We start from the raw sequence: 13,024 nt of genomic DNA, 5'->3' as shown, positions 1-13,024 counted from the left end.
CAAAAGATTACACAAGGAGGCTTGAGCTATGCATTTAAAAAATGAAGCATACATAAAAAGTACAATGCAAACACGTAACATGTTTTTTCTTGCAGTTGACTGGGGAAAAAATCTCAGTATAGGCCTATTCTATGAATACATGAAGAAATCCGCTATTAGGTGAACTGTGTAAACTGAACTGAAAAAAAATGCATACATAACTGAGCTTGGGTTTCGGACGTTTTCTCAACACTGTCAGCTGAGACGATAATACAAAATGTTGATCCCGCTAAAAGGGAACGCTGGTAGGGGGGAAGAAGGGGGTATTTTCTTAAGAATTTGTGAACTCAAGACTGGTTTTCCCATTTTCAGGGTCGACGACAAACCGCACAAGATGAACGATCACAGACACGTGAACACCAAAGCGCGGCGACAGAACAGTCACACACTGGCACGTGCGACACGCACGCCTCTCACCACTGAGCTGTATGAGCTCGATTGCTCACACACACACAGTCGCGCGCGTGCATGCGGCAATTACGCATTTGGGGCACGGACACTGCACACACACACACACTCACACACACACACACACACTGACACACACACACACACACAAGCTACACTCTCACCGGTGTGCACGCACACTCAATCATTGAAACACACTATGACGCCAGTAAAGCCTCTGTGAATCTCTGCAGTATTTCGGACACACCAAATAAAAAGTATTCCGTAAGCAGAAATTTAAACAGGCGTAGTTTCGAGCTCATAAATCAAAACAGAAATTAACGAAAACAACATAATAATTTCAGTCACAAAGGAAACTCATGATGCCGTCACGTTTTGAAGACGAAACGAAAAGCTTCAAGCGCCTGTGGACACTCACTTGAGACATCATTGATTTTGCACAGACAAATGCGGGCTGGTTCTAGTTAAAGTTTACTTCCATCATTAACAAACAATTTGACGATTTTATTTTTGTTGAAATAACTAGTATTGTACTCCTTAACCATCGTAGAAATGTGTTTCAAGTAGAAAGTTTGGGACAGTTGTGTGAACGGCATTTTGGCACATCGCTGACAAAAAACAAAATAAAAAAAATTAAGCCGTGTGCAAAGGTTGACCAATGAAATGAGCGACGCAATGTTAAGAGACGTGTGCAAACGCCCACCAAGCACTGACAAATCATATCACTTGTTTGACTGCGAGAAAAGCGGCACAGAGGAAGAAAGCAGACGACAGACAGTCGAAACTTGCAAATTTTTGTCTTCCCTTTTGTGACAACCCCTCACCTTACGAGCAAAACCATGCCTCCCAAATTCGTAAGTAGATGGGGTTTTTTCGCGTGTGTTTCCTTGAACATTTGTGCAACTAATTGTTGGTTATTTGTGGGCTTCTCCATAACCATGTCGAGTTGTGCATGTTGAACAGACGTAGACAGGGACAGAATTTTTTTTTTTCCACAGCACGACTTTAGTTTGATCTTCAGAAAAACGAAGGGCGTAAACCATAAAAATTGTTGTCGACAGGGTTGAGGAAGAAGATGAATGGGAACATTCCATCGGAACCACTCCACATAAAGTACGGTTCGCAAAGCTTGTGCCGCGGCCGTGTACCGGCGATCGAAATGCGGAATGTGGTTGATGGAAGGGGTCGTATAACAATCAATTTTTATGAACGATATGTTGATTCGAAAACAGGTGGCGGATATCAGTGGTTTGTGGATTGTACGTGCTGGATCTTGATAGTTCCTCTCTCTCTTTTCTCTGTTTCTGTCTCATTTCTCTCTGTCTTTGTTTTTCAATGTCTCTCGCTCAGTCTGTCTGTCTGTCTGTCTGTCTCTCTCTCTCTCTCTCTCTCTCTCTCACGATATTTCCAGCATCTTTAAAACTTCCGACAGTTTGATATAGCCCTTCTTATGACTAGTTATCGCCCCAGCCACAAGCATGAAACTCTTCCACAGTTCCAGATCCGACTATAGTTTCTCCAATTTGTGCCTCCTACCCACTGACTGAGCTGAAAGACTTTTCATCTCTGTGTTCCTACCGTTTAGTGCATTCTCCTTTTGGTTTGTCTGCGTATTGTCAAAGACCAAGGCGCGTTGTGATTAAAATACTCGTTTGATTTGTTCGTGCAATGAAATAGAGCTTACCTGTTGCACGTGACTTACCTTCGAAGTGACTTCTGTGACCTTGAACCAGTCACAGTGAAGGTCAAAACTGTCAACACTTTCCGACAGAAGATATGAAACTGTGATCACAGGTTTACGCAGTTTCGTCAAAATCAGTTTTTTCTTTAGATGCTGATTTGGAAATAGCGGCGAAACATTCAGTCAAATTGTCTGCAAGTCAACAGTCATGAAGATTTACCTGCACAAAAGCCGGCTTAACTCTTCAGTTTTTCTTGACCTCAGTTATTTTGTCCTTCAACCAAGGTCAATTTTTTTTTTTTTTTTTTTTAAATAGATGTTCAAAAGTTGTTTACTTTGATTGAGGTCGCTGTAAATTCGGTCCTGCGGATCAGTGTGATAAACTGCTGTCCGTCGAGTTTCGCTTGGGTAGACGCCGTCTCTCTCTCTCTCTCTCTCTCTCTCTCTCTCTCTCTCTCTCTCTCTCTCTCTCTCTCTCTCTGTGTGTGTGTGTGTGTGTGTGTGTCTGGATCTGGATTTCTACGTCGCCGAGCCAATTTTGGTTATATTGCGACGGAAAGAGAGAGAGAGTGTGTGTGTGTGTGTGTGTGTGGCTGTGCTTTTTCTGTGACACTCGTAATAAACACATTGTGGAATCATAGTGCTGCGTTTGAAATCTGCTCTTCAGTTTAACGTCAGTTCTTAAATCCAGTCACACATCCACCCCCACACTGCACCCCGTCCCATCTTCCCCCTCCCCATGCTGTTTTTATTAACGAGGCCACTGCGACATGCTTTTACACAATCAATGATGGCTGAGGATGATATACGCCACCTGTCACAGGTTTTCACAACCTCACATTGAACTGTACTAATATAGGTCAATTGTTCTGGCTGAAGTTATATGTAGTAATATTGACATTGCCATGCTTTGCCAGGTGAAACCAGAACTCGTTTGATCATCATAGGTGTCTAAGCTGCCCAAGCTGAAATAAATCCGTCAGCATTCGGCCGGTGTTTGCAGCTGTTGCACGTGTGTGTGTGTGTGAGTGTGAGTGTGTGTGCGCGCGTTTGTGTCTCGGTGTGTCTGTGTGTGTGTCTCAGTGTGTCTCTGTGTGTGCCTCAGTGTGTGTGTGTATGTGTGTGTCAGTGTGTGTGTGTGTGTGTTTCAGTGCCGGTGTGTGTGTGTTTGTGTCTCAGTGTGTGTGTGTGTGTGTTTGTGTGTGTGTGTGTATGTGTCTGTTTACGTCTGTATGTGTGTCTCAGTGCGCGCGCGCGCGCGCGCGTGTGTGTGTGTGTGTCTCAGTCTCAGTCTCAGTGTATATGTGTGTGTCTCAGTGTGTGTGAGACAGACACAGAGACATATTACGTACAGCCTGGCGGCAGTGTCTGCAGTAGCTCAGTGTCGGCATGCTGCGCGTGCACACGGACAGCAGATTACCCGACATAACAAGTGATTCAGCGCCTGTGAACCCGGCGGAATGCAACCGAGCCGGGCTGGTTCGGCCAGGGCCAGCTTAGCAACAACGCCCATGGCGTGGCAACCGTGGCAGCCTGATAGAGTGGGGAGAACTGTTGAAAAGAGAGAGTGTGTGCGCGCGTGAGAGAACGTGTGTGAATGCACGCGCACAAGAGAGAGAGAGAGAGAAGAGTGAGAGAATGTATGTGTTAAATGGTGAGAGGGGTGGGAGTGCAAGTGGAAATTTAGTCGGTTATATATTGGGGAAGGGGATGGGTGAATGAATTAATGGACTGAGAGAAAGAGAGAGAAAGACTGTGTGTGTGCGTGTGCGCGCGTGAGATAATGTGCGTGAATGCGCGCGCACAAGAGAGATAAGAGAGAGAGAGACTGTTAGTTAAATAGGGGAGGGATGGGAGTGCAGGTGGAAATCCAGTTGGGATGTGGAAGGGGGTGAACGAATTAATGGACTGGAAGTGCCTCGCCGACGTTTAAAAAAAAAAAAAAAAAAAGGCGGAAAAAAAAGAAAGAAAAAAAAGTTCCCTGCCAGGTTGTTACAACCTTTTGGTGAGTGGTTTTTGCTGACAAGTTAATGGAGCCAGCGTTATCACACCCCTGTTGTGCCTGACGCAATGCTGTTGCCTGACATTTTGAACTAACGTGCATGCGTGGGCTGCTGCTGCTGCTGGCTGTTGCATTGGAATTAACTGTCGGTCACGGTCTGGAGGAGGCGTCATGGCAGAATCGGTTAGGGGTCGTTACACGTCGGTTCACCAGCGATCGGGGTTCGAGCGAAGGTCTTTTTTTTTTTTTTTTTTTTCTTTTTTTTTAAGTTCAGTATCATTTTAAATCCGAGAAACCCTATTTGGGTACATGGAAACACAAGGGAAAAACAGGCCCACCTCCAACATCCATCCATCTTGATCTTGATGTGTTGCCTACGTCGCAGAATCCAGGGGGGGGTGGAGGGGGTGGGGGTGGGGGGGGGGGTTGTTTTTCTTTCAAAGAAGAGGGTTAAGAGCGAACAGGTATTAGGGACACACACATTCTGTCTGTCTGTCTGTCTGTCTGTGTCTGTCTCTCTCTCTTTCTCTCTGTCTCTGTCTCTCTCTCTCTCTCTCTCTCTCTCTCTCTCTCTGTCTCCACGCAAATTTTCTTGCTACTTCTCCCCCCTCTTTGTCTGTCTGTCACCCCTCTCTCTCCCCCCCCCTCTCTCGCCCCCCCCCCCCCTCTCTCTCTCTCTCTCATCAAGCCCCATATTTCCGGTGTGCAGAATGCATTCATGCACAAAACACCTCGCAGCTCTTAGTTTTTCTCTTTTCTTTTTTTTTCTTTTATTTATTTATTTATTTTTAATCCAGGTGTAACAGTTCCGCGGAAAATCCATAGTTGGCTAGGCATCATAAATCGATACAGACGTAATTTCTAAGTGGCTGTCAGTGCTGATGCAGAATTATACAGGACTGCAGGGGATGTACATGCTGTTTGCTGGCTGCCATCTCTGCTGCAGCGTCTGCCGTGAATGGTATAGTTTAATAGAATTAAAGTTCTGGATTCAAAATTGAATAAAACTGAAGTTCTGTATGGGAGAGGCAGTCTCGGCTCCATTGTGCATAGCTGAATGTTTGGGGGTGGTCTTCCACCGCGTCTGCTGTGACAGAATGGAAGAATTAAATGAAACTGAAGTGCTGAAAGGGATATTGAATCAAATTGTAGTTCTGTGTGGGAAATAACATTTAAGTTCTGTATAGGAGTGATTGCCTCAGTTCTTCTGTGCATAGTGGAAGGCTTGGGGTTGGTCTGCCAGCCATGAGAACGGGTGAACTGAGAACTGTTCAAACCAACATGTAATAACTCAGAACCAAAGGAATCAACAACAAACAAATAGAAAAGGAACACTTCCCTAGACATTTTCGAATAGAATACTGCTCGAACCAACCTATAATCAAGACACCAACGCAAAAGAATCAACAACAGACGTAAAGAAAAGAAAACACGCCAGTCAGAATCAAGATACGTATCGAGTCATGCCCCATCACACGTGCGACACGGTCCACGCCTCTTGACCTGTCCATCCAGAAAGCCACAGCAAATAAACCGCCACCGTGTCTAACTGACCCTTCCCCTTGAGTCAACACAAACTATGTAACCCCCTGACAATTCTAGCTCTATAGAATAATAACCACTGGAGTGCTATTGAGTCAACACAAACTATGTAACCCCCTGACAATTCTAGCTCTATAGAATAATAACCACCTTGTGGAGTGCTATTGAGTCAACACAAACTATGTAACCCCCTGACAATTCTAGCTCTATAGAATAATAACCACCTTGTGGAGTGCTATTGAGTCAACACAAACTATGTAACCCCCTGACAATTCTAGCACTATAGAATAATAACCACCTTGTGGAGTGCTATTGAGTCAACACAAACTATGTAACCCCCTGACAATTCTAGCACTATAGAATAATAACCACCTTGTGGAGTGCTATTGAGTCAACACAAACTAAGTACCCCCCTAACAAGTCAAGCAATATAAAATACTAAACACAGTGTGCCACACTTCCCGCTTTATTATTGCTCACAGCTGAAGGGTCCACGCAGCCGTAGGTTTACGATGTGTGGAGGGTACGTCGGACGCCTTCTGGTGTGAAGCTAATAGCACTTGGCATCAAGACACGCGTCCTTCATCAGCCCTTCAGCAGTCATGGTGGTGCACTTGTGGGTGATAAGATCAACTGAAGCGAGAGTAGCACCAGCACGCAAGAGATGCCCTTTTGTTTTGTTTGTTTTGCTTTGTTTCTGTTGTTAGTACTAGTCGGGGGATATGATCAACTGAAGCGAGAGTAGTACTGGCACACGAAAGATACACTTTCTTGTTATTTGTTTTGTTTCTGCTGTCAGTACTGATCGGGGATTTCATCAACTGAAGCGAGAGATGCAATGGCACACAAAAGAAATTTGTTTCTTCTCTGAATCGGTGCTAGTGGGGGATATGAACAACTGAAGCGAGATGCATTGGCACACAAAAGATTACACACACACACACACACACACACACACACACACACACACACACACACATATATATATATATATGGAGTGATGGCCTAGAGGTAACGCGTCCGCCTAGGCAGCGCGCTGGTTCGAATCACGACTCAGCCGCCGATATTTTCTCCCCCTCCACTAGACCTTGCGTGGTGGTCTGGACGCTAGTCATTCGGATGAGACGATAAACCGAGGTCCCGTGTGCAGCATGCACATAGTGCACGTAACAGAACCCACAGCAACAAAAGGGTTGTTCCTGGCAAAATTCTGTAGAAAAATCCACTTCAGTAGGAAAAACAAATAAAACAGCACGCAGGAAAAAATACAAAAAAAGGGCGGCGCTGTAGTGTATCGACACGCTCTCCCTGGGGAGAGCAGCCTGACTTTGACACAGGTAAATCTGTTGTGACAAAAAGGTATATATATATATATTGTATACAATGGTTTCTCCAGTCAATGGGAAATCATTTACAGCTTAGTCTTTTGTGAAGGACTATGACTCTCAAACTAGGAGGCAAAATTGCACTGGCTCTTAGTGCTGCAGCCTTGTGGGCTAGTTGGCCTTTGGGAACCATCCCAACGCCGACTGTCCTAAAACCCTCTCGGCCGAGAGAGTGGGGATGTACTTGGGCAAGACACTCTCCAATATAATCAAATTCTAGCCCAAATAGTCGGAACAGCAGTTGCCTCCTCTGCTGTTCTGATGGTCATAGTCGGACACGACTGACTATCATATATATATTGTATACAATACAATACAATACAATATATATATATATCTATCTATATATATCTATATCTATATATATATATATATATGTATATACTTTTTGTTTGTTTTGTTTCTGTCGTCGGGGATATCTATCATTAAATGAAGCGAGAGTAGCACTAGCACACAAAAGATGCACTTTTGCTTTGTTCAGTTTCTGCCGTCAGTACTGGTGGGAAATATGATCAACTGAAGTGAGAGATGCATTGGCACACAAAAGATATACACTGTGTGTGTGTGTGTGTGTGTGTGTGTGTGTGTGTGTGTGTGTTTCGTCGTCAAAAATAGATGGCGAGCAAGCGAAAACTGATCTCTCGCCCAAAGAGCATGAAGAGTCTCTACAGTCTCTTTGGCTCTCGTCCGACTGAACTGAGCTACGAGAGAAGCGCTAACACACAAAAGATGTACGGGTTTTGTTGTTGTTGGTTTTTTTTTTTCTTCTTCTTTTGTTTGTTTCTGTCTTCAGAAATAGATGCGAGCCTGGGAAAAGTGTGTGATCGCTCGCACAAATAGCTCTTTGGCTCGCCTCCACATGAAAGACCTCCGGTGCGATATGAGCTCTGGCACACAAAAGATATACATTTTGTTTCTTTGTTTCTTTGGTTTCTGTCGTCAGAAGTGGGTGATAGCTAGAGCAAACTCGGTTTCGTGATCGCTCGCTTTCTTCAGAAAGAACTGAGCTCATCTGCTTGAATTTTACGCTTTGAGAAGAAAAAAGAAAAAGAAAAAAATAATTAATTTAGTGAAGAATTGAGACAATCAGTTGCGTATAGTGCAGCAGTAGTGTCATAAGTCGACTTATTTGGTCAAGTTTGTTTGTCTATATACGTGTGTGTGTGTGTGTGTGTGTGTGTGTGTGCGCGCGCGCGCGCGCGCCAGATCCTGCTGCCACAACTACTTTTCATACTACTGTTGCTGCTGTCTCTGCACTCGACACACGCGCGAGTGCGCGTGCAGTCTCTCTTATCACTTGAGGTTCAGTGCAAAGATTCAGGAATGGTGTGTTAATTGAGCATAAGATGGGCAAGCTGCAAGGCGTTTGGAAACACCATCTCTCACTCTTTTTTTGTTTTTAAAGCTATGTTCATTGAGCATACGATGGGCAAGCTACAATGCGTTTGGAAACACAATCTCTGACTTTTTTTTTTTCTTTCTTTTCTTTTCTTTTTTTGTTGAACACTTTTAAAAAAAACTTTTGAAAAATACTTTCAAAAAACTTTTTTTTAAATTGACAAGTAGGAGGTGGGTTACTTACGTCATGGAAGGACACTGGCGACAGGAAACCGTCAGTTGTTTACGGGGGGTCAACGTACAGTGGAACCAACAGCCGTGAACGGGGAACAAAGTAACCACGGTGTACACCGACCTGTAATTTGGTGTCCGAGACGTCGGGCGGTGATACCGTGACATAACCACGTAAACCCGAAACAAGTTTTTTTTGGTTGTTTTTTTCCGCCTCTTCCTTCCTTTAGGGCTAAGGAACGTGACGTCAGATTGACACAAGCGTTGCCGCGCGCGTGCGCTCATACACAGACACATACACACACGCATGGCCACACACACACCCATGGCCACACACACACACACATTCTCTCTCTCTCTTTCTCTCTCTCTCTCTCTCACACACACACACACACACACACACACACACACACACACACACACACACACACACAGAGTTTCAGCGGTTGTACGGCTTGATTTCAAGTTTTCGTGCTCCAGCTACAATCACGACATTGTCCCCGATTCGAAAGTCTTGCAGCTTGAATTTGAACACACGGAGAAAACAAAATCGCAGTTATTGATTTTCTGTTTGTTTTGTTCCTGCAACAAATATTCTTATTTAGTCAACTCCTCCCCACTGGATCCTTTTTGTCGCTAATAAATAAAGCAAATCAGTAAACCACCTCTCATGCATGCCCCGACATAATGTTTTGCTGATATGAATAAACAAATAGATAAATGAACAAATGAATAGATAAACTACTTCTCATGTATGCCACGACGTAACAATGTTTCGCTGATATTAATTGATTAATTAAGTAAGTAAGTAGTTCTCATGCATGCCACAACATCCACGCCACAGCTTCACAGGAGAGAAACTTCTTGTTCAATTTTCTAAGCGGTGTATAGGACGTGTCCGTCGCGCATGTAACGCGAGTGATATACCTCCCGGTTTACATCATGTGCAAACTCACGCCTTCCCATTAACGTCCTTACGTAAGCGCGAGACTTTCACGTTCCTTTGTGACGGCTGCAATGAAGCGAATGCAAAGTATGGTTCTGCTGATAGTAGTTCATGGTCATTATTAGCCGTATCCGACTCGGATTGATGAGCCATCTTCGGACACTGTGGTCCAGTCGAGTCAGTCAACAACAAAGTAGAACTGCTGAGGTCCATGCCGACTGCTACGGACGGAACTGGAACAACTTCGTATTTATGGAAACAATTTGTAGTTCCGGTTTTGATAGCATTTCAAAATGTTTTTTTGTTGTTGTTTTTTTTGTATTATTGATGTAAAAGAAAAAAAAAGTGTTACACTACACCTAGCTGTGTTCATCGCTTACTTCACTTTCTGTTGTGTAGTTTTGTGTGAGTGAGCGAGTGAGTGTGTGTTTATGGTATCAGTGTGTGTGTGTGTTGCAGGTTTCAGTAACTTAGCCCGATTTATTACTGCTTTTTCTTCTTCATTTTTGTGTGTCATGGGTAATAAACTAAAATATGCGCTGTGTCTTGCCTGTAACATGTGTTCACAGGTTGCAGATAGATACATACACTTGAAAGTTTAGTACGGGGATGTATGCAAACAATTTACACACTCGAGCGGTTGTATGGTACAAAATGATAGAATTCTGCAAGTTTGCGCGTTCTCTTTAAGGTCTGTTTATTTATTTAATCCCATTTACTTGTTCAACTTTCTTTTTTTTTTAATTATCAGTTTGAAGTGAATCAGAAAACACGACACAAAATCGCGGTGTGTGATGCGTTCCGCCGTTTGTGCTTTTCGGCGTTCTGCAAAAAACAAGACATGTACAAGTAGAGCTATTTGCACGGTCTGGCTTTAGTGCACAGGTGGTAGGCTGTTGCCTTCCAGAAGGTGACAGTATAACCTTCAGACAGTTAAAAAAAAGAAAAGGAAGAAAGAAAGGAAGAAAGAAATATACAAGCAAAAAGCAATGGAGAAAAGGGGAGAGTTTCAACCATTGTCTGGTCCCCAGAAGAAGCAGGATAGTTGGAACTGTCGAACCTTACAACTTGGATGCTATACAGTGGCTGCGCTTCTTTCGTTCTGTTGCAAGATGTACAGCAACCAGACATCAGTGGTGGAACGTGCACACACTGGAAATATCCCTCAGGGCGTGGGGAGAGGAGGGGAACGGGTGGGGGTGGGCCGGGGGGGGGACGTGGGGGTGAGGAGGGAGGGGCGTTTTCCTCCAGAGGAATGAAAAGCGCGATGTCTTTGGAGCGTATTTAGCGCGCTGCGCTTTTCGTGGGAGGAGGGGACGTGGGAGGGGCGGATCGGGTGTGTTTGAACTTTATCTGGTTCCCATGGAAATGTCAGGTTCTGCCTCTGACGTGGTTGGGTCTGTGTGTGTGTGTGTGTGTGTGCGTGTGTTGGGGCGGGGAGGGAGCGCCAGACATATCCCACCGAACCCGGCTGAACATCTTCTCCGGACGTTCTGAACTGTTTCGGTTTCTCTCTCACTCTGTCTGTCTGTCTGTCTGTCTCTCTCTCCCTCTCTTTCTCTCTCTTTGTCTCACCCTATCTGTCTGCCTGCCTGCCTGTCTCTCTTTCTCTCTCTCACACACACACCCTGTCTGTCTCTGTCTGTCTCTCTGACTCTGTCTCACCCTGTCTGTATATATATATATATATATATCTCTCTCACTCACACACCCACCCTGTCTGTCTTTCTCTCTGACTCTGTCTCACCCTGTCTGTCTGTCTCTCTCACTCATTCACCCTGTCCGTCTCTGTCTGTCTGTCTCTCTGACTCTGTCTCACCCTGTCTGTCTGTCTGTTTCTCACTCACTCACCTGTGTCTCTGTCTGTCTCTCACTCTCACCCTGTCTCTCTCTCTCTCTGTCACCGGCACACACACACACACACAAGCATACGCGCGCACACACCCACGTAATGAATGCGCGTGCGCATGCGAACCCTTCATCCTCGATATTGACCGAATTTTCCCTGACCTTTTTTTGTACTTCGTTTCCAGATGACCATGCATGATATATTTATATACTAAACATTTATTGTTTATATAAAGAATCCCTGGTGTATACATGTATTGCTACATTCATGTTTTATAAATCACGCCTCTTGCACCAAAATGGCACGGTGAATGTTTCGTGAATCATTTACAAGGCAAGAAAACGAAGCGCATGTTGTCTGTTTGAAAGATATATTGCTGTTCTAATGCCAGGGCACGCATTCACACATTCGCAGACCACACACAACACGCACAACCCACAGACACACACTGCCAAGTGAACCAGATTCATACACTTATATCTGCACTCTAAGGACACGGACACACACACACACACACACACACACACACACACACACACACACACACAGAGTGTCCAGCTGTTCCATTCAAGCCACCACTCCCATTGGCTAATCTGTTTTCCTTATCTCGCCACATTCCACGCCTCTCAGTCTGTCTGTCTCTCTCTCTCTCTCTCTCTCTCTCTCTCTCTCTCTCTCTCTCTCTCTCTCTCTGTGTGTGTGTGTGTGTGTGTGTGTGTGTGTGCAATATACGGAAAACGTCCATAATCGGTCCAAATACTCAATAATCAATTAAAAATCAGTATGGGTTTTATGAGGTAAAAAAAGCATAGCTAAAAAGGAAGGGCTACATTTTGGATGGTCAATCTCGACATTGTAATTATTTGATGTGTTCGTGTTGATATGATGGGGTTTGATGTTACATGCGTAAATATTTATTATATGATTTATATGTAATCAAGTATGTGTTTGTATTGATATGATGTGTGTCGATGTTACATACGTAAATATTTATTATATGATTTATCTGTACTGTTTTCTGTGTACTGTCCAAACCTTGGACTGAGAAGAACAACTGAAAAAAAGACACATTACCCCCCTGTCACATGTACTTTTAAGCTAATGACAAAGTGACAAAGTGTCGCAAATCTCATATTAGTTTATGTTGTTTCAATTCTCTTTTTGTTTTTGCTTTTTCTTTCTGTTCTATTTCATCTATTTTGCACCATTTTGTTCTGATTAGTACCTACTATGTCACCAGAGCTTTTCAGCTAATGACATTAAATATGAGAGTGTTCAGTGTTCTGTGTGTGTGTGTGAATTACACACACACTGTCTCTTTCTCTTCCTCCCTCCCTCCCCCCTTTCTGTCCATCTCTCTCACCTCTCTATATTCCTTTGTACATATTCTCTCTCTCTCTCTCTCTCTCTCTCTCTCTCTCTCTCTCACGTTTTCCTCCCTCGCTTTTACTATATCACCTCTCTGCCCCTCCCCCCCCCTCTCTCTCTCTCCATCTCACACACACATCTGTCTAAACATCTACAAACGGAGAGACAGACAGATATAGATGTGAAGGTAATAGAACGTGCACACACACGCACCTTCCTATTTCCATCCCTCCTT

At 44.1% G+C, this 13,024-nt stretch overlaps 1 protein-coding gene across 1 annotated transcript in view; it reads left to right on the top strand.

The window, feature by feature from the left end:
* Window positions 1-1,149: 1,149 nt before the first annotated feature.
* Window positions 1,150-13,024, top strand: part of LOC143289902 (uncharacterized) — a 42,565-nt gene continuing 30,690 nt past the window's right edge. The window contains exon 1 of the mRNA XM_076599141.1: window positions 1,150-1,301. Coding sequence (XP_076455256.1) covers window positions 1,287-1,301 — 15 coding nt within the window. The 5' untranslated portion in view covers window positions 1,150-1,286. The remainder of the gene's footprint in view (window positions 1,302-13,024) is intronic.

Source organism: Babylonia areolata, chromosome 14 (assembly GCF_041734735.1).
Source record: "Babylonia areolata isolate BAREFJ2019XMU chromosome 14, ASM4173473v1, whole genome shotgun sequence".
Classification (NCBI taxonomy): Eukaryota; Metazoa; Mollusca; class Gastropoda; order Neogastropoda; family Buccinidae; genus Babylonia; species Babylonia areolata.
The sequence above is the reverse complement of the archived record's forward strand: the minus strand, read 5'-3'. Positions and strand labels throughout refer to the sequence as shown.